Here is a 26,261-nt window from a genome sequence, read left to right on the forward strand (position 1 = left end):
CTGGCAGAGCTCTTGTTAGTGTCCCTGTCCCTGTCCCTGCTTCCTCCTGTCAGCCGTGTTGAACCCGAAGCAGGTAACAACCAACGGGCTCCTTGGCTGGGAGTGGACAGACAGACAGACAGACAGCCTGACCCCGAGGGCAGGGCTGGCAGGAGTGGGGGGCAGCTGGGGTTGGGGGCTTGCTTGGTGCTGGGCAGACAGCAGCGAGGGGTGACAGCTCAGGGGACAGCAGAGGGGCGCAGGGATGTGACAGGGGATGTGACAGGGCCACAGAGCGCCTTGTTTGCTCTCCCCACCCTGGCCACGGCCTGCTCTTGCTCTTGCATTCGTTTCCCCCCACCCCGCTCTCCTCAGGGCACGCAGAGGGGAGTTCAGCCCCACTCCCTGCACCCCGACACTCGTGGGCACCCCAAGGCGGGGGGGGCAGCCTGGCACTGCTGCCGGGGTGGGGATGGGCAGCGCTGCCCCAATTGGGGGCGTACCCGTGTGGGTGGCTCATTTCGGGGTCCGAGGTTCATCTCGGGGGTCGATGCTCATTTCGGGAGTCCGGCCTCGGGGAATGGCTTCCGGCTCCACCGCACCACCGTCATCATCGTCACCATCGCTGCCAGCTGCCCATTGACAGTCAAGTCACTCTCCCAAACAATGGGTCCGGCTAATCCTTTTACAATGGCACTAATTGCTAATCAGACCGATTTCACACTGCCTGTTCCCCTGACAATGAGGCTCGCCGGAGGAGGGCTCCTGGAGGGGGTGAGGGGCTCTGTGGGTGCCCACAGCCCCCCCTCAGGCCCCGCAGCAGGACCAGCCCCCGGCAGACGGGCACCGGCATGGCACTGGGGTCTTCCAGCTTGGCAAAGCCTCCGGCAGCTGGTGGCTGGCACGGGCTCAGCCTCGTCCTGCCCTGGTGCCAGCCAGGGCTGAGCGGGGGGTCCGGTGCACCTGCAGCCCTGGTGCCACCTCCAGCCCGCCCTTGTGCTCCCCAGAGCATCCCCGTCCCCTCGGCAGAGCTGCGGGGGCGTGCTGGGGCCCGCGGTGCGGCTGTCACCGCCGGCACGGGCTGGCTGTCACCCCGGGCACGGGGAGCCGGGGAGCGGTGCCCTTGCCCGGTGCTGTTTGGGGTTTGGGCACCGGGAGCTGCGGGGTCCTGTGGGGTTACCAGTGGGGGGCTGAGCCATCGGAGCGGGCGGGACAGGCGGGGGGGGACACGGGGACAGAGGGGACGGGCAGGGAGGCACAGTGGTGCAGGGCAGGGAGTGGTGTCAGAGGCGTCGTGGGGGCTCTGGGGCTGGCACCATCCTTTCCTGACAGCAGGGCCCCCCCTGCCAAGGCAGCCGCTGTCCCCTGTGTATCAGGGGGACGCTGCCAGGGGGCTGCGGGACGCTGGATGCCCGGGGGCTGCCCGCTGGCCCCGGGTGAGGCAGGTCCTGCCTGCCCGCTGTTAATCAGCTCCCGGCCCGCCCCAGCGCAGCCCCCGCCCTGCTCCGTGCGCCCCGAGCCGCGGGCAGCCGAGCGTGTCGGGGTGCTAATGAGGAGAGAGCCGGGTGCGCTGCACCTTGCGCTTAATTGCTGCTGGCTTCTGGCTCTTAATGAAGCTGGGCTGCAGGAGAAGCGGCAGCCTCTCCTTGTCTCCTCTCCCTCGGGCAGCCTGACCCCGCCAGCCCTGTCCCCTGCTTCGGGAGGTGCAGGGTGCCCTGTGCTCCCTCTGGGGCGGGAGGGGGCCGTGGAGAGGATGCTGGATGTCACCCCTATCCAGCTGTGACATGCCCAAAGCCCATCCCCTCTCCCCGTGCTCTGCATGGCAGCTCCAGCCCTGTGCACAGGCTGCAGCATCTCCTGCCTCCTGTGCTGGGCAGGCCTGGCAGTGCTGGCAGGGAGGGACTGTGGCCGTGGGGGGGGTCCCCACTCCTGCCAGGGGCCCAGCACTGACTGGGCATCACTCCAGCAAGCCCAGCTTTGGCATCCCCAGTTCCCCACTGTCTGTGGGTGCAGGGCAGCGCCGTGGGGCTGAGCTGGCTGGTGGCTCTGGCCATGCCAGGCAGTGACAACCACGTGTTGTGCTTCTGTCCCTGGTGCTTGACTGGTGGCTGGGTCCTGGATGGGAGTTTGGATCATCCTGTGGCTTAGGGAGAGGTGCTGGAAGGGTCAGGGGGGCTCTCCCTGCCAGGAAGGCTGGCCAGGGCTTGACTTGCTCTGCTTGAAGGTGGTGAGCGTTGGTTGGGCAGCTGTGTCCCAACCACCCCCTGGGCCCCCTCCCCAGCCGTGCAGGAAGGGGTTAATGGATGGCCCATACCTGCAGTTGCATTTTAAAGATGTGAAATTAAAGCCCGTAATTTATTCTCCCCACACACGAAGGAGCAATTAGTTCTAAACACGGCTTAATCAGTCAGTGCGAGATTGATTTCTGTAGACTTGGATTTGGTGGCTGCTGGCGAGGAGCCAGCCTGGGAGCAATCTCCAAATAAATGAAGTGCAGAGAAGTAAGCCATTACATAATATGATAGATGAGGCTGGAGCTCACTTGCCTCTTCATTAGTATTCCACTGTACACCACAACAGCACCAAACTTTCTCCCCTCTACCGAGGGTTCCTCCCTCTCCTCATCCTTCTGCCCCTCCTGCAGCTGGGAAGGGGCTGGGGCGGTGCCTCCCATCTCCAGCAGCCCCTGGCCAGCCCCGAGCCTTTGGGCACAGCTGGGGAAGGGTCTCTGTGCTGCAGACTGAGGCTCTTCCCTGGGTTCTGCATCTTGCCTTTTTCCTCTGGGGAAACTGAGGCACAGGGTGCAGGCGTGGCATCCCTTGAGCTGCATGTCAGCAGGGACAGGCAGGTGTCAGAGAACCCCACTCTTGCTTGGGTTGGGAGGGACCTCAAAGCTCATCCCACCCCACCCCTGCCGTGGCAGGGACACCTCCCACTGTCCCAGGTGCTCCCAGCCCCAGTGTCCAGCCTGGCCTTGGGCACTGCCAGGGATCCAGGGGCAGCCACAGCTGCTCTGGCAATTCCAGCCCAGCCCCTCCCCACCCTGCCAGGGAACAATTCCCAATTCCCAAGATCCCATCCAGCCCTGCCCTCTGGCACTGGGAGCCATTCCCTGGCTCCTGTCCCTGCAGGCCTTGTCCCCAGTCCCTCTGCAGCTCTCCTGGAGCCCCTTCAGGCCCTGCAGGGGCTCTGAGCTCTCCCTGGAGCCTTCTCCTCTCCAGGGGAGCACCCCCAGCTCTCCCAGCCTGGCTCCAGAGGGGCTCCAGCCCTGGAGCAGCTCCAGGGGCTGCTCTGGATCAGCTTTAACATCTCCTTGCTGTGCTGGGGATCGCAGGGCTGGAGGCAACTCTGCAGATGGGGTCTCACAAGAGCCAAGGGGAAGAATCCCCTCCCTTGCCCTGCTGGCCTGACAGGAGACGAGGTCTCACGTGGTGCTAGCAGGTTGTTTTGGGCTGTGGTGGTGCTGATGTGCCCTGCACAGGGCACGTGTGGGTGCTGAGGGTGGATGGGAGCACATCCCGAATGATGCCAGGCAGGGAAAGGTGTTTGGAGTCCCCTCCAAAGGGATCCCCTCTGCCTGTGGAGCTGGTGGGGAGTGAGCTGGGATCTCCACAGAGGTGCTGGCTGTGCTGGGAGCATCCTGTGGGATGGGTATGTGGTGGGCTTGAGCTGGGAGGGATGGATGGAGAAGCCCTGGGCCTGTGCGTGGTCCTGACTCCGCCACTGCATTTTTTGCCTCTTCACCCTGTCCCTCCTGCCAGGGAAGGGAGGTTCCCTGAGAGCTGGCCCTGGCTGCTGAGGGTCCCTGGGACGTGTGCTAAAGAGGCTCCCTGTCCCTGCTGTGACAGGAATTGTGCCAAAGACAGAGCTGGGGTCGCAGCAAAGGGCTGTGACCCACGGCATGTGGGAGGGCCCTGCCAGCTGAGCTCGCCCTGCCAGCTGAGCTCTCCCAGCCCCGAACCCTCGGCTCAGACATCCCAGGGTGTCCCACGGTGCCCCACGTACCCCCCAGCCCCGTGGGCGTCCCGTTCCTTTGGGGGTGCTGTCCCTGCTGCTGACCCTCCCCCTGTCCTTGCTGTCCCCGCAGAACTCCATCCGGCACAACCTGTCCCTGCACACCCGCTTCATCCGCGTGCAGAACGAGGGCACCGGCAAGAGCTCCTGGTGGATGCTGAACCCCGAGGGCGGCAAGACGGGCAAGACGCCGCGGCGGCGCGCGGTGTCCATGGACAACAACAGCAAGTTCCTGCGCATCAAGGGCAAGGCCAGCAAGAAGAAGCAGCTGCAGGTGACGCAGGAGCGCGGGGAGGACAGCCCGTCCTCCCAGCAAGCCAAGTGGTCGGAGAGCCCCGCGTCCCACGCCAGCGACGAGTACGATGCCTGGGCGGACTTCCGGACGCGGGCCAACTCCACGGCCAGCACGCTGAGCGGGCGCCTCTCGCCCATCATGGCCAACCACGAGCCGGACGAGCTGGAGGAGGACGATGGTACCCCCTCGTCCCCGCTGATGTACCCCAGCCCTTCCAGCACCATGTCTCCTTCCCTCAGCGCCCGCTGCTCCGTGGAGCTGCCCCGGCTGACCGACCTGACCGGCACCATCAGCCTGAACGAGAGCCTGGGGGAGAGCATGCTGGAGGACCTGCAGGACGGCTACAGCATGAGCCCCTCCCAGCAGCTCCCCCCGGCTGCCCTGCGGCAGCGGAGCTCCAGTTTCACCTTCAACTCCAAGTGCTCCAGCATGGGGGCCGCCTCCAACACCTACTGCGGGACCATCTACAGCCAGCCGGCCATGAGCCTCATGCGCCGCCTGCCCATGCAGACCATCCAGGAGAACAAGCAGGCCACCTTCTCGCCCGTCAGCTCCTACAGGAACGCCTCGCTGCAGGACCTGCTCTCCTCCATCTCCTACGCGCACAAGGAGAGCATGGTCCCGGGGGACCTGCCCCTGCCGCAGGCCAGCCCCATGGTGCCGGCCCGTGGCCACAGACACAACCCGCTGCTGTGCGGGGGCGGGGAGCAGGGCTTGTCCTCCTATCCGCCCCACCCGGGCTCTCTCATGAAGAGCAATGCGTTGTACCACCCGTCACCAGCCGGCCACCACCCTGCGGTCAACACCAGTGCCTTAGCCAATCCTGTCAGCCTTATGAGCCTGCCCAGTGACTCGTGCAGCATGACGGCCATGCCGCACCACGGGCACCTGCATTCCTACGCTAATAACCAAGGGGCACACATGAGCTTGCTGGATTCGCTGCAGGGCCCCTACCCGGGGGCCGTCCACCCCCCCGTGTTGGGCCAAGACAGGTTCCCAGCAGACCTGGACCTGGACATGTTCAACGGGAGCCTGGAGTGCGACGTGGAGTCGATCATCCTGAATGACTTTATGGACAGCGACGAGATGGACTTCAACTTCGACTCGGCCCTCCCGCCGCAGAACGGGCTCAACGTGCCCGCGCTGCCCGGGGGGCCGCAGCCCACGAACCAGAGCTGGGTGCCCGGGTGACGCCTGCCCCGGCGCGGGCTCGCCACCGGGAAGCCACGAGGGGAACATTGAAACTAACTTTTTTTTTTCCTTTCTCTTCTGCCTTTGTTTGTTAAGATAGGCGAGAGCCATCAGTCTGAGCTTAAGGTCGAACACGAAACACAAACCGGAGGGTCAAATATTGAGATGGGGGAGGACCCCCAGCCCCACATGTGCCCGGTCTGCAGGTCCTGCCAGCATCCTCTGGAGGACACAGGGCAGGTGGGTGGGAGAGGCAGCCGGAGCCAGGCAGATCCAGGGGGGTAGCAGGAAGGGAAAGTCTTTCCAGACGGTCCCAGTGCCCCACGGTAATGGTGCCAGTTTGATTTGCCCTTGGGCTGGGGGACAGAGTGGTGATGGCTGGTGGTGTGGGACCCCCCCAGCATGGGAATCCCCCCTGGGAAAGAACTCTTCTCTGAGCCACCTTGGGAAATGAGTCCTCTGGGTAGAACTGTCAGGAGTGGGGGCTGCTGCAGGGCAAGGGGGGGCTCATGACCCCTCAGTCCTGGTGGAGATGGGAGCTCTGCTGAGCCCACACCCCCAGGCCACCTCCGCTGCGGTGTCCTCGTGTGGCCCCAGGCAGGTTTCCTTACCGAGCAGTGAGAAGGGGGTGGTGATGGTGTGCAGTCAGCAGCCCTGGGAGCAGCATCTCGGCAGCCCCCGGGGCCTGAGGGTGCCCGGGGAAGGCTGCAGCCCCTGCCTGGAGCAGGCTGGGCTCCAGGGGGGTCCTGCTGGGAGTGAGGGTCCCCTGAGCTGCAGGCTCAGGGGCAGCTCGCAGGGGCGGGGAGGGGGGTGTATTTATTTGATTTCATGCACTCTTTTGCCATTGAGTTTTTGCATTGGAAGGAAGAACGGGTCGAGCTTAGGGAGAGGAGAGAAGGGCCATGGGCAACGCTGGTGGCTGTGTCCCATCACGTGGCTCATCCTGGCTTGGCCATGGGGGGTGTTGGATGTTGGGGTGAAAGCTGGGGGGCTGTGATGTGGGCCATCCTCGAGGAGGGGCTCTGTGTGTGTGAGGAGGGGAGGGGTGTGGTGGCCAGGCCTCTGGATGCAGCGTGGGGTCCATCCTGCTCAAAGCTTGGGTGACCCACATTGCTCAGGGAGGTGCCACAGGGACCCCAGCCAGGGCTGTGGGGCTCCTGGGGAGTCAGTGCCACCATGCCTGTCCCAGTGTCTCACTGCCCACCCCTGGGGTGCCAGGAGAGCTGATCCAGGAGCTGTAGCAAGAGGGGTGCACCTGCCTGCCAGGGGCTGGGGCTCCATGGGGGTGGGGACCACGATTCACACGTGGTCCTGCTGTGTGTCAGGACCCCAAACTGACCCCAGTGCTCTGTGGGGCAGGAGAGGGCCAGGAACGTCCCGGCCATTCTGCACGGCTGCCAGGAGCAGCAGGGTTTGAGGGGTTCAGGCTGGTGGCCAGCAGCAGCAACTGGTCTGGAGATGATGGAGGGGCTGGGAGGAGGTGGTGGGAGCTGCTGCTCTGTCCTGTGGGGTCTCTGCTCAGCTGTTCTTCCTCCTGGGCACCACAGCGGGGTTCCTCCTGGCTTGCAGCGGGGTCAGTGCGCTGAACCAGCACATTTTCCCAGCCCAGCTCTTCCCTTCCTGCCCCAGCCCCAGCTCCTCTGCCAGGAGCAGGCGCTGGGTCCCAGCCAGCCACAGGGACAGCGTGGCTGCCCCAAGTCAGGGCAGGGGGACCCGTGGGTGGCACCTCCTGCTCCTCTCCTGACCCACACAGCTGTGGCAGAGCGTGACAGAGGAGCCCCATGAGCTCACCTTCACCCGGGGCACATGGCAGGCACGGTCTCTAAAGACATGCTTACAAGTTAATTAATTATGTTTACATTATTTGATCATGTACAGAATTTAATATATTCTATTATATATAATCTTTCTTGAATGCTTTTTTAAAAAGGATTATTCTTTGGTCAGGATCATTACCGCATTCCTTTTATACACCACCTCTCGTTTCAGGCATCTTTCAAATCCTTGGAAACCGATTGCAAATGGCTATTTAATCCCTGACCCCCCAGTTCAGCACGTGGATGTGAGGGACCCAGAGGCAGGAGGAGAGGGCAGCCCTGGCTGCCCTGGAGCAAACGGGGGCCTCTGCCCCCCCCAGGAATGGGAGAAAGGGAAGGAGTCCTGGCTCTTCCAGGCACCTGACCTCCAGGCACAGCCCCAGCAGCACACCAGCGTGCCGGGCAGCACTCAGGCAGCTGGAGATGGGATTCTCCCACGCAGGGGTCCCCGAGCCCCCTTCGGTGTCACAGACGCTGGCCGGCCATCACCGTGGCGGGGCAGCTGCCCCAGCAGCAGGAGGGAAGTGTCCCCTTGTCCCGTGCCCGCCCTGCCGCCCCCGCGCCCCTGCCCCGCTGCGTGGGCACGGCCCCTGGCCAAGCTGTCGTCGTGGTTCGTGACCGTGGGGTTGTCGTGTGTGCGGTGCAGTCGTGTTGGTAACGTCGTGTGTTCAGTCGTCCTGCGGGGCGAGGGGCGGCGGGGGCGGGCACGGGCACCCCCAGGGCGGCGGGGAGCCGGGGGGACGGGGTGGCTGCAGGGGTGGGTGGCACAGCTGGCTCTGCCAGGGCACCAAGGGACCTGGGCAGGTGGGGCCGTGGTGTCCAGGTGAGTGGTGGTGATGGACTGGGGGTGTTGGGGCTGTGCCTGTGGGGCTGGCGTGGCTGTGCCCCCCCCCCCCCACCCTGCCACTCTCAGTGTGGGGGAGGTGACACCAGGGCTTTGTGTCACTGGCTGAGGCTCCGGGTTCCCTCTGTGGAATCAGCGAGGCCACCTCACGTCCCACCTCACTGAGCTTCATCCTCCCCTTCCATCACCCCATTCCCCCACCCCACAGCGCCCCTCTGGGGACCAGGAGCTCCCTCCCTGCTGCCGCCCTGCCCTGCCTGCAGCCGGTGTGGGGGGACACCCAGGGCCCCCCCGGTTTGCTTCCCCCGGCGGTTTTGGGTCCGTTTCCCTCGTATTTATAACTGTACAGACTGGGGGGGAGGGTCTCATCTCTCACACGCATCTATCGTAGGCAATGGTAACTTTCTTGGTTGTGCTATTAGAGTTTGTGTATGTGGCAATGTAAAGAACTGTGTATAGTGCATTGTACAGCATATTTTCATGAATAAAATTGTTTTAAATATTACAAGGTGGGGCTGCTGCTGCCGTCAGAGCTTGTGTGTCTGAGAGGGGGGTGGTGCCCCCAGGGAAGCTGAGAAAGGGGGGATGGTGCCCCTAAGGAAGCTGGGGAACATGGGAGAGTTACCAAGGGGGAGGTGGGATGTTTGGTGAAACTGAGCTTGTGCCCAGAGCATGGGGGTGGTTGGGATGTGGAGGTCATAGAACCATAGAATCATCATAGAAAAGGAGACTCAGGGCTGACCTCAGCACTCTCTGCAGCTCCTGAAAGGTGCCTGTGGCCAGCTGGGGTTGGGCTCTTTCTCCAGGAGCTGACAGAACCAGAGCACACAGCCTCAGCTGCCCCAAGGGAAATACAGGTTGGGTAGCAGGAAAAAGTTTTTCACAGAAAGGGTGATAAAGTTCTGGAATGGGCTGCCCAAGGAGGTGGTGGAGTCACCACCCAAAAACCTTCCAGACCATCGAGTCGAACCCAGCCCCAACCCCTCAGCTAAACCCTGGCCCCCAGTGCCACATCCAGGCTTGTTTTAAACACACCCAGGGATGGGGACTCCACCACCTCCCGGGGCAGCCATTCCAGAACTTTATCACTCTTGCCATGAAAAGCTTTTTCCTGCTACCCAACCTGTATTTCCCTTGGGGCAGCTGAGGCTGTGTGCTCTGGTTCTGTCAGCTCCTGGAGAAAGAGCCCAAGCCCAGCTGGCCACAGGCACCTTTCAGGAGCTGCAGAGAGTGCTGAGGTCAGCCCTGAGTCTCCTTTTCTCCAGGCTGAGCACCCCCAGCTCCCTCAGCCGTTCCTCACAGGGTTTGTGTTCCCAGCCCCTCTCCAGCCTCGTTGCCTCCTCTGGACGCACTCGAGTGTCTCAACATCTTTCCCAAACCGAGGGGCCAGAGCTGGACACAGCACTGCAGGATGATCTCCTGGTTCTCCTGGTTCTCCTCCCTGCACTGCAGTCCCCCCCCCCCCCCCCCGCCCATGCCGGGCATCTCCAGACTGCTCCCGAGCACAGCCCCGTTCTGCATCCATGGTTGCCCTCCTTGCAGAGGCTCAGCAGAGCCGAGTGCTGACAGCCTGTGCCTGCTCTGCACGCACTGACCTTCTCCCAGTGCCATCTCTGAATGCCACCACGTCACCAGCAGCCCACAGCTCTCATGCGAGCCCGCCTGGCAGCCTGCTGCGAGGGTGGGATTTGATTTGTGCCAAGAGGTTGGGCAGGAGAGGTCAGGGGCTGGTCTGGTCTGAGCTGTGGTGGGAATGCAGCCTGGATCAGGAACACCCTTCCAAAGAGGGGCTGCTCTCCTGCACTGGGGCTTGGGGCAATCTGGTTCAGTGCAAGGTGTCCCTGCCTGTTGTCTTTAGGGCCCTTTCAACCCAAACTATTCTGTGCTGCTCTGATTTGCATTCCGCAGTCAGCCATGCTACACAGATAGCCAGGATACAACCAGCCTGTCATGCAAATTTAGGAATCCTGGCTGCTGGGGAAGCCCTGCTGTCCTGCCCTTTGGAAATGCCTTCCCAGGCACGAGCCCAAAGCCACACTGCAAACGGCCAAGCCAGCAGCCAGACACAGCCCCAGCAGGGCTGATTTCATGTGGCTGCAAGGATGGCCTGCTCTGCACATGTCCCCCCACCCCAAGTCCTGCTCTGGGCTTTGGCAGGAAATGGGGGAGCAGCTGCAAGGTCCTGAGGCAGCAACAGCTGCACACAAGGTGCTGGCAGGGCCCCATGGCCACAGAGGTGCTGGTGACTGCCACTCTGCCAGCTCTGCTCGTGTCCCACTCTGCCAGGATGTGCTGGGAGGTGCTCAGGGGATGGACACCAGCTGGAGCTGGCAGAGCTGGGCAGAGACCTGGGCTCCAGGTCAGCTCAGATCCTCAAGAGGAAACTCTGGAGGTACAGAAAGAGGCAGAGACACCAGGAGCTGATCCAGTTGTTTTGTCTGGGCTACACAGGACTGCCCTGACTGCACAGTGAACCCTTCAAGAGGCTGCACAAAGCCCATGAGGGACTTCCCTCCCCATCCCAGCTGTCCAAGTGAGCTGGGTGAAGCCAGCAGGGCTGAGCTGGCTCAACCCACACCTGGGAGATTCCGATTAATGGCACTGGAAGGGGATGCCCAGGACCTGTGTTCCAAAGGATGTCCCAAACATCCCATCGAGGAGGCCTCCCCAAAGAGCAGGAGGTACCTGCTGTGGACCCCAGAGCACCCACACAGAGCTCAGGGATGTGGGAGGTGCTGTGAGGCAGCAGGAGAGGGACTGGACCAGGTTGGGGCAGAAGGAGTTTGGAGAGTTCCTGGTGACCTTGTCAGAAGAGAAATTCCCTGACACGGGGAGCTCTGGGGTGTGAGGAGCTGGGGATGGGGCAGCCCAGACAAGGAGCCCCTGGTTCCCAGTGACCCTGGAGCCCTGCCCACAACCGGCCTGCACTGGGCTGCTCTGGGTGCCCCAGGGGAAGGGCAGGGGAAGCCAAGCACCGCCCGTGTTCACAGCCCGCTGCAAGGCCCCGTTACCCCATCCCAACCCCACAGACAGAGCTGGTCCAGCACAGCAGCATGGGGAAGGAGGATTTGGGGGCTGAGGGAAGCTGGGAACACTCAAGCAGAGCCCCAGGAGGGTTCTGCCTGTTGGTGGGAGTGGGGCAGTGCCTGGTGAGATGCTCTGGGCTGAGCAGGAGGGAGAGGCTCACCCCACAGCAAAGCTGAGCCCCCCAGGCACTGCCTGTGACCCATCCCACCCCAGGAGGAGGACAGGGAGCTCAGCATCTCCAACAGGAGCCAGGGACTGGGGAGAGGGGGAGATCCAGCACCTCCCCTGCTGTCCCTGCTCTCCTGCCCCGTGCCAGCTCCGCTCTGCCTGCACGGTGGGAACATCCCTGAGGGACAAGGGACACAGCTGGAGCCACAGAGATTTGTCTTCATTGACAGGAGGGTCTCTGGCAGCTGGGGCTGTGCCACTGACCCTTCACACCCCATCCCACTGGGACACAGCTGGCTCATCTCATGGGCTGTGGGCTGGTCCTGAGAGCATCCTCTGACATATTTCAATGTTCTGGAGATCACACTGGAGAGGCTTAACTGCAGAGCTGCAGAGTGTGCAGCCTTCTGCCCCTTTGAAGACAGCAGTCCCGTGTGGCTACCAATGCTCTCTGTGCTGCAGCAGCTCCCTCTGCACTTCTCCTTTGTTCCATCAGCTCCAGGATGAGCGGAGGGATCCAGCCCACAGGCACTGTGTTATCCCCCGAGCTGCAGCCAGGCCCTGAGGGGGATGATGCCTTGGGAAGGTTGACCTAGAACAGAGACTAAAGAATAAAGCAGGGATTTATGAAAAGGATCTCCTCCATGGATCCACTTGGGCAGCACCAGAGCCCAGCCAGGGCTGCACCCAAGAGGAACCAAAATGGTCCCAAAATGCACGAGCGCTCCCGGGGGCTCTCACTGGGATCAGCTCTGCTCCATTTGCACCTTGCAGTTCATTGTCCCATCCCAGCTTTAGCCCAGGCACTCCCATCCTGCTTGTTTTTCTCTCTCCAGCCCACGCTGTTTGTGCTCCTGGGCCTGAGCTTTGGATCATTTGTCCTTGGTGCCCAGCTGGAGCAGGAATTGTTTTGTGTCCCTGCTCTGTGCAGAGAGCTCACCATCCCATATGTGAAGCTCAGACCCACACACCAAAGCAGCACAGAATGTGAAAAATAGAAAAGCCAAACCTGAGGCATCAGGGACAGGAGCTGCCTGGGCTGGGAGCCAAGGCAGGGTGCAGCATCCCCCTCCCAACACCCCATGGGCAGATGTCCCCACAGCTGCCCCTGGAGCACGCGGAAGGGGACAGGGACAGAAGGGTGCAGACAAATCAGGAGGAAAGCTTTCAGGAGCATGTGTCTGAAATGAGATAGTCCCTTGCAGAAATCTTGGAAACCTTAGAAAGAGTTTTTGCTCAATGTTATTAATTAAGGCAAAAGAATCCCCATATGGAAAGAGAAACAGTCAAGTTATATTTTTGCTAAATACGCGGCACCATATGGTAACATACAGAGAATTGGCCACATAGGCAGCCTGGAATATATGTTACCATATGTTCATATGTGCTTTATAATTTCTTTGTTTTTGAAAAAGGGCATTGTCTTATGGGGCAAAAAAGAGCAGCCCACCCCAGGGAGGAGGAGAAACAGCACAAGCTGCTTGTGCTGAATGAAGCCCAAGGAAGCAACCCAGCCACCTGGCCTGGGGGCTGCCAGGAGGAGCCAGCACGAGGGCAGGCAGAGCTCCTTGCCTGCTCCTCATCCTCCACGGCACCCCTTGGCATGGGCTGCACGGCTGACACACCGTCTGCAGGCTGGGGACAGCCGGAGCAGGAGGAGCTGTCCCCAGGAAACCTTCGCTAACTGCAGCAAAAAGAGAGGGAAGGCTCTGCTGGGGAAGCGTGCAGACCTTGGGGAAGTGCAAAGATCCTCCCTCCCCAGCCTGTGAGCGCAGCACTGCACCCGTGGGTGTGCCAGGGGTGTGCCCTGGGTGTGCCAGGGGGTGCAAAGCCCGGTGTCCCTGGGAGGTGGCTGTGTGTGTGTGTGTGTGTGTTCTGCACAGGTGTGGCTGAGTGCGCACCACACACACCCTGGGTGATTTCAGATCGCTCGGCTGCTCCTCCCAGCCCCCGAGGGGCTTGGTGAGCCGCCAGCTCAGGAGGAGCTCACAGGGAATGCAGCTCCAGCTGGAGCCCCTGGCACCAGGTGCTGGCAACTGAGCGTGCCACAGCTGCAGGGGTGGGCACAGGGGGCTCTGGGGCTGTGCCCAGCTCTGCTGAGCTCGCACTGAGCTAGTCCCCCAAAATAATTGGGCAAAGGGTCTCTCTGGTGTGTCATTTCCTGCTCAGGGAGGTTGGCAGGATGTCCCCAGAGAACAGGTCCTGATAGAGCAGAGTCCCAGGTGTCCCCGGGGGTGGAGGGCCAGGTGCTGCCTCCCTCCAAGGGCAGAGTGATGGCACTGGGGGCAGCTGGGCAAAGGTGTCCCTGCGTTTGGCCCTGCTCAGGACAGCCCTAATCATTGAATTGGGGAATGGTCTGGGTTGGGACGGACCTTAAAGATCATCCCATTCCATCCCTGCCATGGCAAGGACACCTCCCACTGTCCCAGGCTGCTCCCAGCCTGGCCTTGGGCACTGCCAGGGATCCAGGGGCAGCCACAGCTGCTCTGGGAACCTGAATATCCCACCTAACCCTGCCCTCTGTCAGTGGAGCTGTCACTCCAGCTCCTTGTCTAAAGTCATTTCTTACTGCCTTTTCCCCTGCTCCATTTCCCCTCCATCTGCCCTTCATCCTCCTCCAAGGACAGGCTGGAGCTTTGTCCTTCCCTCCCCTTGCACAGCCCCAGCCCCAGCAGCACCGCTGGCTTTGGGGAGCAGCAGCAGCTCCTGAGGAATCCCGGATTTAATCCCAGCCCCAGGGCAGGGACTTGGTGCCTGTGGCTGCTGATTCAGTCCATGATTCTGTGGGATTCTCTGGGATTCTGCCTTTCCCCAGGCCCTGCGGGCTCTGGGAGGCTGCAGGAAGCTCTGCCAGGCTGGGACTGTGCTGAGCACTGCAGGTGATGCCCTCTGAGTCCTCCTCCCCAAACCCATCAGCACCAAGCTGGACTCTCAAAAATCATTCCTTGGCAGGAGCTGTGGGGCCACAGCCAGGCGGGCAAGGCAGAGGTCTCTGCTGGCAGACACCTTGGCTCCTGTCACTGCCCCAGGTGACATGCCAGGCTGGGCTCTGCTGCAGACACACCTGGCAGGTGCTCAGCCCCTGCTGGGAACACAGAGCCCCCTCCCTGCTGAGGAGCAGCTCCTCTTGCTGGAAGTTCTTGGCTCTCCTGGTGCCTGCCCTGTGCATGGGAAGGGCTCGATGGCAAACACGGCTCTTGGGAAGGCTGCAGGGGAATTCTGTGTCAGCAGGGAACACTCTGCTCCTGTCAGAGTGTGAGCTGAGGCAGTGACACCCAGTGTCCCCATCCCGCCCAGCGTTCTGAGAGCTGTCCCCACGCCCACTGTGTGGCTTTCCTCCAGCCATGGGCAGGAGCAGTGCTGGAGTCCCTCTGTCCAGGAGCATCTCATGGTCTGTGCGGGCTCTGGCAGCTCGTGCTGCAGCTCAGGGGTGCTGGGGAGCTGTGGGAACTCACCCCAGCCCTGAAGTCCTTCCAAGGTTCTGACAGGCTTGGCTCATGCACGGGAGTGTGCTGGTGCCCCCAGCCCTGCTCTGCACCTGCAGGAGATCCACGAGGTGCCTGGGGTGGGTGTGAATCCCAAATAAATAACGCACCCCTCGTGCTGCAGGATGAGGATGGAGATTCCCCTGCCCCACACCCACATGAGACGTGTTTTTAGGGGATGAGCTTTTCCTCACTGATTTCCCAGAAAGAGGAGGGTGTGCTGTGCCTGGGGGAGGGGGCTGGGGCAGCACTCAGGGCTGGGCTGGGGTGTGGGGAGCACAAGGAGCCTGACCCTGAGCAAGGCAGCTCCAAACCTGCAGCCCTGCCTTGATGTGGGTCCCTCTGGGTGGTCCCAGCCGCACCAGGGAGGTGGGAAGAGGAATGGCTGGGTGCCTGCCTGCCCGAAGAGAAGAGACCCTTCGGAGGGGAAAACAGCTGGGTGCAGACACAGCCAGGGCTCAGCAGAGCCCCCGTGCCCCCAGCAATCCCCCAGCCCAGCCCAGAGGCAGGATCCCCACCCTGGCAGGGCAGCAGCACCTCCAGGACCTCCCTCCCTGCCCCTCCCGGCACGGGCAGCTGCGAGTGAGCCCTTTGTGCGAGGGCTGGGGGCTGCGGCCGCCCACCCAGCCCATCCCACCCCTGTGCCCCCCAGCCTCCCCCACTGCTCATCCATCCCACCCATCCCACCCCAGCGCCCTCCCAGCCTTCCCCACCGCCCTCCCAGCCCTCCCAGCCCTCCCAGCTCCCTCCCAGCCCACCCAGCCCTCCGCAGCGCCCGCAGCCAGCCGGACTCCACACGAGCAAAGGCAGCCTTTGCTTCCAGCCCCACTTCTGAGCTCCCCCTCGGCTTTGGAGCAGCTTCATTAAAAGGAAACACAAACCAGAAGCAGAAGGAAGCACTTTTAAGTTGCTGGCAGCTTTGCCTGTCTGTGAGTTATGAGGTCTTGCTTTATTCATGGGGCAGGAAAAAAATGCTTATCTCCTCGGAGTCCATTATGTTTCATTTGGAGCCCGGGTGCAGTCGGTGCTTTGGCAGAAATATCCCGCTGCCCCGCTCACCCTCCCCAAACTTTATCTCCCTATTTCATTACTGGGAGTTGCACTCGCCCCGGTTTATCAGTGGTGATGGAGTGGATTGCTGACTTCTCTGCTGTCCTAGCAAAAATGAGGATGGAGACATTCTGCTCCAGGTTCCTGCTATTTTCAGAGACCTTGGCTGCATGATTTATTCATAAAAAAGCCATTATTTATGCCAAAGAAAGAAGACAGAATGGGTTAGCTTTTTAAGTGCTTATAATGCATTATATGGTACCTTAGCCTGCCAGACATCATTTATAATTGTAGAATCCCTTAACCTCCTTTTTCTGTTTTCCCTACCCTTCACATCAGTGCAGAGGGTGATAGCAAACTCGGTAATTAGCAGAAGTTGACAGATGTGGCAAGGAGAGGTAAGGTGAAATATCATCGAAGGAGACGTTTCTCCAGCACCTCAAGTGAAGGAAGACCCTCCCTCCTCCCAGCCTTGATCTCCCAGCACAGGCAGAGCTGGGAGCGGGGCACCACCACGGAGGATTAGCTCATGGGGCTGACTCTGGGGTCCAGCCAAGCTTCTGACCTGGCCTTGGTCTTTTCTGGTGGCCTGCAGATCTCCCAGCTGGCTCCAGTGCTGAGAAACCCATCCCTGCTCTCACTGCAGAGGAGCCTTGGCGTGCTCGGGTTCCCGCTGATGCCACAGCAGCTCCTGCATGGCCATCAGGGCAGGGACTTGCTGCGCCACAGGCCTTGGGAGGTCCCTGCTCCCCTCATTCAGGCCCCAAACCCCCCTTCCTAAGCTCGTGCACAATGGGAACAAATCTCAGGGCAGCATCAGCCAAAAAACCAAAAAGGCCCCAAACCTGCAAATGTTGAGTTGAAGAGCAGAGAGGCTGCGGGCTGAGGCTGGCACAGCTGAGGGCTGGAGCTCTGCTGCCACATGGCAGTGCCAAGGCCACCTTTTGTCACCAAGCAAGGCTGTGTTTGTCACTCTCGGGGCTGGGCTGTGCTGTGCTGCTCCAGGTGAGAGCAGGGCACACCTGAGCTCACCTGGGCGGGCCATGGCAGCCAAAGTGCTCCTTGCTCCCCGTGCCTGCCACCAGCCCCCAGCACGGGGTGGGAAACGCCGGCAGCACCACCTGCAGCACCACCTGCCTCCAGAGATCAGCACCTCCTGAAAACAGGGCTCTGAGGGGGACTTCAGACACCTCACAGAGTCATTAAGGGTGCAAAAGCCCTCCAAGATCATCGAGTCCAACCATTAAGCTCTTTCCTGGGCCTGCTGCTGTCACGTCCAGTGTCCTCTCATCACTGCTAAGGGCCTCATCAAGGCTGAAAGCAGTGGGAAAGGGATTGATATCCCGGAGGAGAGCACAGCATTCCCAGTATAACCCATGCTGCAGTGGGTGTGGATGTGATTTTAAAAGCAAATTTAAATCCTAGCTATCAAATCTGTGTGTTTGGGACAGGCTGGAACACCTGCCCTGTGCCTGTGTCCAGCTTTGAATGGATGCAAGGAGGAAGGGGCTGGTTTTCCACGGGGTGGGGGCCAGGGGGGCAGCTCAACGTGTTCCCACAGGGTGCAACGTGATGGCCACAGGGTCACAGCCTCCCACCAGGTCACCCCAAGTCTGAGGGGGTTGTGCTGTGTTTGTTCCCACCTGGAATGAGACGCCCACGCTCCGGACTGTGAGACGAGCCGCGAGAAAAACAATTAGTGATTGGAGGTGTGATTGGAGGTGAGAGGCAGCCTTCCCCTCCGGGCTGCTCGCCTGGGCTGGATTCAAGTAGGAGAAAATCCCCATTAAAAGGCAGTGCCATTTCCAAGCTTCTCGAGTTCAAAAGCAGAGACAGAAATCTCAGCTCTGATTTTGCTTTTTAAGCCTAAGATAAATAAAAATGTAAGAGACGGGAAATAATGTAATGTAATCATCAAGGAGAAGAGAAACCAAAGGCTCGGCTCTCACACACACACGCAAATATAAACACACACGCAGAACACATTTTAAAACCAATTAAAATCCCTTTGCAGAGAAAGCTCTTTCACCCACTCTCTGGGATACAGGCTATCTGCTTCCTTGGCGCGCTGGATATGAATAATTAAAAGCTAAACATATGTTAAAAAATGCAAACAGTACATGATCCTGGAAACTTCCTCTCCTTATTATTATTTCCACAAGAAAGCTGTTAAATGGTTATAAAACTCGTGAAATGCGCCAACCTTGGCATCTCATGTGATTCCCTGCTCTGGCTAGGAAGGAGTTAAAACCATTTGGCAGAGACTAACCCATTAGGCCTAATAATTATGAAATTATAGAGGTACTCAGGTGACTGTTAATTTCACACATACTGTTCAGCTCGGTGGCTAATGAGAGCCTGAAGAACTCAAGTGCCTCATCTTTCTTGTTGAATGGTGACCTGCAATTAATGAGCTTCTGCAAGAAAAGGCAGCATTTTGCACTTGGGGCTAATAAGATGGCTTTTGTGCAGCAGCATTGTGATACCAGGAGCTTTCGAATGAAGATTAAGAACTTTTCTCCTTATTTATTTATGAGCTCTATGCAGTCCAAGAGACCACACATGCAGAGAAGCGGCCCTGGTGTGAGTCTTGGAAGAAACTTAAGAGCACAGTTGCTCTGAGGCAATGGCAAAAATCCTCCCTCTTCTGCACTGGGTAGTAATGAGAGGGAATTGCAGACCCCCATCCCTGGAAGTGTTCAAGGCCAGGCTGGATGAAAGCAGCCAGGGATGGTGGAAGGTGTCCCTGCCTGTGGAAGGGGGGTGGGATGAGATGAGCTTTAACGTCCCTTTCAACCCAAACCATTCTGGGATTCCAGGATTCTCTGAGCTATCTGCAGGGTGATCACCTGTGGTGGGGAGGATGGGGTCTGGGAAAAGAAACAGCCCAAGCCCCCTTTACCATCATGGGTTCCCACACACTCAGCCATCCCTGACACAAAGAGCCCAAAATAAGCCCCTTATGTGACCCAGCACAGCTCCTGCCTTCGTGACAATTTCCTGAAATCAACCCCAGAGGTTTCCAGAGGCGCCAGTGCATTTTCTGGCTGTTTCCAGAGCTGCATAAGTGCTGGGAAAAGTGCCTGGCTGGGATGTGTGTGCTGGAACCCCCAGGGCTGCAGCTGCTGGGCAGCAGAGCCAGACCCCAGCCAGACCTGCCCAGCCCAAACAGAATCCCAGAATCCCTGAGGCTGGAACAGCCCTCTGAAACCATCGAGTCCAGCCTGTGACCATTCCCCACCTTGTCACCAGCCCAGAGTGCCACGTCCAGTCGTTTCTTCTCCAGGGATGGTGATCAAGGCCCCTTCAAAGCCTGACCACCCTTTCAGTCAAGAAATTCTGCCTAATATCCAACCCTGGCCCAGCCTGAGGCCATTCCCTCTCCTGTCCCTGTTCCCTGGAGCAGAGCCCGACCCCCCCGGCTGTCCCCTCCTGGCAGGAGCTGTGCAGAGCCACAAGGTCCCCCCTGAGCCTCCTTTTCTCCAGGCTGAGCCCCTTCCCAGCTCCCAAACCCAGTCTGGCTGCATCTCTCCAAGCACAGACATTTGTGAGAATCCAGGCCGTCCCTGCCCTCTCTCCACCGGTGTTTGCACAGTTATTCTTGGTGGCAGCATTATCATAATCATTATTATTAACACCAATTTTATCTTGAAATGCCTGCTTGCATTGACATTTGCTTCATGCTCACACACGGAGCACTAACCCCCCTCGAGCTGAAGCCAACCACACCCTCAGGATGTTCCCACCCTCACCTGAGTTAGAGCAGCTCAAAAATTCCTCCTCCCACAGCCCTGGCCATTCCCCCTCCTCGAGGTGACCCTCTGGCTCTTGACCTCACTCCAGGCTCAGGCATTCCCAGAGAGAGGAGAAGCTGGACCAGGACACAGGGGTGTGGAGCACCCAGCTGGGATCCAGGAGGCAGGGGCTGCTTCCATGGTCCCTTTCCATGGGTTGGGAGCCCATCCTGAGGAGGTCTGGCTCTGGTTTGTGCTCCTGAAGTTCCCCATCACTAAAACCTGCAGCCTCTCCCACCTCCTGGAGAATTCCAGCTGATCTGCCAAGAGTTTCCCACACAGAAGTTTAATGGAGGAGATTTCTGGACACCCCAGCAAGGTCTGTCCCCTCTTGCCAGGTGTGTCCTGGTTCTCCACGGGTTCATTCTTGTGCTGCTTTTCCAAAGTGAGCTAAAGATGGTGGGTCCCAGGTGTCTCACAGAATCACAGAATCGCTGGGTTGGAAGAGACCTTCAAGATCATCGAGTCCAACTGAGCCCCAGCCCCTCAACTCAACCCTGGCCCCCAGTGCCACATCCAGGCTTGTTTTAAACACACCCAGGGATGGTGACTCCACCACCTCCCGGGGCAGCCATTCCAGAACTTTATCACTCTTGCCATGAAAAGCTTTTTCCTGCTACCCAACCTGTATTTCCCTTGGGGCAGCTGAGGCTGTGTGCTCTGGTTCTGTCAGTTCCTGGAGAAAGAGCCCAAGCCCAGCTGGCCACAGGCACCTTTCAGGAGCTGCAGAGAGTGCTGAGGTCAGCCCTGAGTCTCCTTTTCTCCAGGCTGAGCATCCCCAGCTCCCTCAGCCGTTCCTCAAAGGGTTTGTGTTCCCAGCCCCTCTCCAGCCTCGTTGCCTCCTCTGGACCCTCAACGTCCTTCCCAAACTGAGGGGCCAGAGCTGGACACAGCACTCAAGGTGTGCCTTCAGCAGTGCCAAGAACAGGGGAAGGATGACCTCCCTGCTCCTGCTGGCCACACCACTCCTGATACAGTCTCTCAGTCCTTGACAATGCACAAAAGAAGTTTGGGTTGGAAGGGACCATAAAGATCACCCACAGAAGCTGTTGACCCTGCTCCAGCACATCCAGAGTTCTTTGAATCTACTGAGTGCAGCTGTGCTTTCCTTGGCCCCAGTTTTATCTTCGAGGCTGCAAACAGAGCACTCAGGTCCTGGCAGGTCCTGGCAGCTGCCTCCTCCCAGTAATTCTCTGCCATTATTTCTACAGTTTATCCTGCAAGGCCTTGAGACAAGAACAAACCTCTGCCCATGGCGCAGGAGAGCCCATGGAGCCCCACCCATGAGAGTCCAAGGATGATCACCCAGAAGCACCTGCAGCCAAAGCGGAAAGCAGGTGTGGGTCATGGAATCATAGACCATGATAGAGCAGTTTGGTTCAGTGACCTTAAAGATCATCTAATTCCAGCCCCCTGCCATGGGAAGGGCTGTCACTCCCTAGATCAGGATCTTTGTCCCCGCAGAAGCTTCTCCTCCCCTGAGCCATTGCCCCTGTCCTGCCCTGGCTGACGCTGGCGGCTCCTCCTGGCCCGGGTGAGGCACCAGCACTCAGCTGCTCCGAAGCCACCCCACCAGCCCCAGCTGCTGCAGAGAACTGCGGGGACAGAGGGGTGTTTGGGGAGCTGAGGGGGGCTCTGGGGCACTGCTGTGTTCAGGGTGAATCCCCCGGTGCCCTGGGTGAGGTGACAGCCAGGCAGGGCCCTGTGCTGGCAGCGGTGCTGAGTTCAGGGGTGCCCACCAGCTCCTGCTGCCCGTGGCCACTGTCTGCTGTGGGGACAGCCCCTGTGGGCAGTGTCACACCACAGGGACACCTGAGGGCTCCTCAGGGCTCCCTGGGGACCTCTCCTGTGGCTCTCCTCGGCCTGCAGACACACGTAACCATGGCTGTGCCACTGAGCCCAGGGGCAGAGCTAACATCACCCGTGAGTTTGAAGGAAATTATTTCCCTCTCCAGGAGCAGTGGGTTCCACTCTGTCGGTACATCCTGACTTCCCCCTGCTTCCCTGCCCTGTGCCTCCATCTCCAGCATCACTGAACCAGAGAATCACCAGAGGATTGGGTTGGAAGGGACACTAAAGTTGATCCGACCCCCTACCATAGGCAGGGGCACCTCCTAGTATCCCAGATTGCTCCAAGCCCCATCCTTGGACACTTCCAGGGATCCAGGGGCAGCCACGCTTTTCTGGGCACCTTGTGCCAGGGCCTCCCACCCTCCCAGGGAACAATTTCCTTCCAATGTTTAACCTAAGTCTACTCTCTTTCACCTTGAAGCCACTCCCCCTTGCCCTGTCACTGCTTTGCCCCACAAAACCCCAAAAATCCCTCCAAGATCCCCTGCAGGCACCTTGTGTTTCTTCCTGGCAGTGCCTGGGATGCTCATTCATGAGATAACCCCGTCCTTCTCCTTTCATCCCTGCTCTCTCCCTGGTGACAGCAGCACCCACCTCACGTGTCTGTCACAGGAGGCTCATCCCAGCCACCCTGGGGTGCTGGAGCTGCTGCCCCTCTGTCCCAGACTGAAAGGCAAGATGCATCCATTTCCCAACTGCATGGCCCATCTTCTGTTAATTGGGCAGTTTTTCCTTATCTCTTCCACAACCAATCCTCCCTCAGGGGAGACATCTGCTGTTAATGGCCTATTGAATGTCACTGCAGGACTGAGAAAAGTTACAGCATCCCACTGTGAGATGCTCTGCCCAGAGAGAGGAGCCAAGCATTCCTACCTGGATACAATCTGGGTTTTGGGGACACCAGCACGGCTTTTCCTGCACTGGATTTCCCTGAGGAACAGCTGCCTCTTCCACTGCAGGAAGACTGCACCCTTTCCTACAGGATCCCTGCTCCCACAGAACCACACCTCACACTCCAGGAGGACTGCAGCCACAATTCCAATTGGACTGCTGCCAACACCCTAACAGGGTGTCAGGTTGTGTTCTGACTCTGTCAGTGTTGTTTTGGTTCACTGCATTGTTTATTTTATCTTTTTACTTTCTTCCTTAATAAAGAACTGTTATTCCTGCTCTCATATTTTTGCCTGAGAGCCTCCCTTAATTTCAAATTTATAACAATTCAGGGGGAAGGAGTCTACATTTTTCCATTTCAGGGGAGGCTCCTGCCTTCCCTGTCTTTCCAAGCCTAGACACCCTTGCTGGGGCTGGCACCAGCCAGCCTGACCCAGTGAGATTCTCCTCCTGGGGTGGCCCAGCCTCGCTGCATCCTGTCCCCTCCCGCGGGGACCTGGTGGGGTGACTGCTGCCAGCTGACAGAGACAGACAAGTGTCACGTCAGGGGGAGCTGTGCCGTGCTGACGAGCTGGGGGGAGGACGTGGGAGCTGTCAAGAGCTGGCACTCGCCTTTCCATGGGTGGCCTTTGGTTGTTTTGCCTTCTTCTCTTCGGAGTCAATCATGCGGCCACGAGCGAGGCACCCTCCGCCGGAACCAGGCAGGGAGGCACTGAGATGGATCTGACAGGGTGGGTGACAGCTGCCACCAGGGCTGGGCTCAGCCAGGGGAGGCAAGGGACAGCTGGGAGAAGGTCTGAGCCCTCTGCCGTGCTGGGACAGCTGGGGGGATGTGGCCACTTCCCAGCCCTGTGCAGCATTTGCTGCTCTACTCCAGGCCCAACCAGCATCCCCTCCTCCAGCCAGAGCCAGCCTCTGTCCCTGCTGCCCCCTCTCCTCGGCTCCCTGGCTGCTGAGTCTCCCCCTCCTCCAAAAAAACCCCACATTCAGACATTTTGCTTATGTGTGCAATGACTAAATGAGCACATGCATCCCAGTCCCTAAAACCCTCTCGTTTGGATGCCTTCTGTTGGAAGCCCGACATTCTCAATGCTTTATGGGGTAGGGACAGGCTCCTTTCTACATCATGCACCCACAGGCTAAAAATGAAGGTGTTCAGGTGGAAAAAAATGTTATTTTAGGAGTGTCTGGAGGCCAGTGGGAGCCGCTGGAGCCCTGTAGAAGTACCTGATTCACCTGGGGTGAATCTGGGCTCTCCTTGGACGGAGAAGAAAGAGCTGCCAGTGTCCAGGCTTGGCTGTCCAGCAGGTTTGGGACAGGTCTGGAGGCTGATCCTGGATGCAGAGTGACCAGAGATGGCCCCTAAAGTGGCTGCTTGAGCATCTCAGGAGGGATAATGAGGCTAGGCTGAGTTCCCCTGGTCCTTGGGACCTGCTGCCCACAACATCCTCATCTTCCCCTTCTTCTTTGGGCTCTACCAATTTTGGACAGGTTTTTTTAAGCTGTAGTACCCAAAGCCCTTAGGAGAGCCCGGGCTGGGCTGGTGCATCCCACAGGCTGCTCCCACAAGCACATCCCAGGAAATGCTTGGCCATGCTGTCCTGTAGGATTGCTTCAGCTCTCTGTGGGGTTTGCCTCCATGTGCCCCCTTCCCTCTCACATTCCCAGACTGCTCGTGGAGAAAAAGGTGCACTGGAGGTAAAGAAGCAGTGCTGAGCTCTCCAAACCCCTGCAGTGCCCCTCACCTGGCTTCTCTCCCATCCATTTTTCCAGACTTTGTCTGGGTGAATATCTGGAGTGATCCTGTCAAGAGCTTTGTGCATATCAGGGTACAAGGCACTGGCTCAGCCAGGCCACTGCGTCCTGGTGAGGAAATGGGGTTGTGTGACACACTCTGCCCCGACAAACCCGGCCTCATTGCTCATTTCCTCGTTATCTGCTACAGACTTGCAAGAGCTTCTTTGATTAACTGTTCCAGAGCTTTTTGGGGAATCAGAGTTAAGCTGCCACATAGGGAAGTCCTGGCTGTCCTTCCCTGAATCTGACCTTTCCCAACCCCAAGAACTCTGGAGCTGCAGCCCCAGGATGGTCCTGAGTCCCCTGACACCACTGGCGTGGCTGCTGCTCCTGTGTCAGCCTGAGAGCTTTCCCCACTGCCACCACTGTTGGGATGGAGATACTGGGAACATCTCCTCCTCCTCCTCCTCCTCCTCCTCCTCCTCCTCCTCCTCCTCCTTCCAGCCCTGCCCTATCTTGCAGAGGGATACTCAGACATCTCAAGAGAAGATGTAGTGTCCTATGAGCTGTGAATGGCTCCTGTCCTTGCTTTCTCCCATTTTTTGGGAGCTCAGCACATCCCAGGAAGGGGAAGGGCAGGTTTCTGCTGTGCCACATCATAGGGAGCCCCCTTGGAATTCTCAAAGCCCTGGGTCATGTGTGGTACCACTGAAGCCACATGTCCACATCTCGGCCCAGGCAGGAGAGAAGGCTGGACCTGTCTCGTGTCCACCAGCAAACCTGTCCCTTGTCAACAGTGATGGGACATCCTGTGCAGGGCCTCTTCATTTTCTGTCCTTGATGGATTCTTGTTTGCCACCTGGCCATTTGGCCTGTCCTGTGTCACTGCCTGGAGGCAGCAGGGGCACTGCAGCCCCCTGTGCCCAGAGCTCCCTGCCAGCAGCTCCTGGGGGCTTTACCTCAGCAGGGTGACCCCCCCTTCCACCCTGGCAGGCTCTGAAGGTGTGGTGAGAGCAGCTCGCCGTGGCCCTGCAGAGGAGCTGGGGCACCAGGGGCTCTTCCTAGAACCATAAACTGGTTAAAACCATAAACCATGGCTGTCCTTTGCCTCAGTTTCCCCATCCACATGATGTGGGCAGTGAGCTGGCCCAAGGGACTGGAGAGAGGAGTGGGACCTTTCCCTGTGAAGTCCCTGCAGCAGGCAGAGCTGAAGGATTTATTTTGTGTGGCCAAGGAACGCTGACAAAACAGAGGTGAGACAGACAGGCCCCTCAGCTGCACAGAGCCCTGCAGGGCAGCAGAGCCATCACTGCAGGGCAAGGACAGATCCCTGGGGCAGAGCCACGGTGGGGTGGAGGGAGCCCCGAGGGGAGCCCCTGTCAGTGCAGAGAGCTGCAGTGCCTGGGCTGCTCGGCTCGTCAGAGGGAAGGCTGAGAAGTGTTTTGATTGCAGCGTCTAAGTGCCTTCATGGGGATAAAATCCCAGGTACTAAAGGGCCCTCTAATCTGGCTGTGAAAGACGGAGCAAGGAGCAGCAGCTGGGGGCAGATCCGCGGGAGATGGATTTGGAAATGAGGCCCGGTGCTAATGGAGGCAGAGAGAGGGGAGCCAGTGCCCAGGGATGGCTCAGAGCAGGGATGGACCCCCCTGGCAGAGCGAGCCCGACTCAGGGGGTGCAGATGGGCTGCCTGGAGGACACGCCCAGCACAGGTGTGGTGGTAACAAGGCCGTGTGGCCCCATGACACGGATGGGGAAACTGAGGCACGGAGGGGCAGATGTCGAAAATCCACTCACGTGGGCTGGGAGGGCCGGGTGTTTGCACACACGGATCAGGTGTCTGTGCTCAGGTGTGTCCCCTGGCAGCCCGCTGCTGACACCCAGTGCCACCTGAGGCACCCCGGGGCAGCCCACCTGGCCGCCATCTGTCATGCCAGAAGGGCACAGGTTTCCCCTAGATCCTGTGTCACATCTGCCAGCCCTGTGGAGATGGCTCAGGTCCCCCTGAGCTTCTTGAATTGCACCAGACACCTCTGCCGAGAGCCTGGGCTACACCCCTTCCCTGCAGACCCCACTTTCGGCGCAGTAATTATTCTGCACAGACTCTCGGATGAGACAGGC

The 26,261-nt window shown here is 59.4% G+C and overlaps 1 protein-coding gene across 1 annotated transcript in view; it reads left to right on the forward strand.

The window, feature by feature from the left end:
- FOXO6 (forkhead box O6) overlaps positions 1–8,648 on the forward strand; it is a 36,055-nt gene extending 27,407 nt beyond the window's left edge. The window contains exon 2 of the mRNA XM_053964743.1: positions 4,067–8,648. Coding sequence (XP_053820718.1) covers positions 4,067–5,479 — 1,413 coding nt within the window. The 3' untranslated portion in view covers positions 5,480–8,648. The remainder of the gene's footprint in view (positions 1–4,066) is intronic.
- Positions 8,649–26,261: the final 17,613 nt, after the last annotated feature.

The sequence above is a fragment of the Vidua chalybeata genome, chromosome 25 (genome assembly GCF_026979565.1).
Source record: "Vidua chalybeata isolate OUT-0048 chromosome 25, bVidCha1 merged haplotype, whole genome shotgun sequence".
Taxonomy (NCBI): Eukaryota; Metazoa; Chordata; class Aves; order Passeriformes; family Viduidae; genus Vidua; species Vidua chalybeata.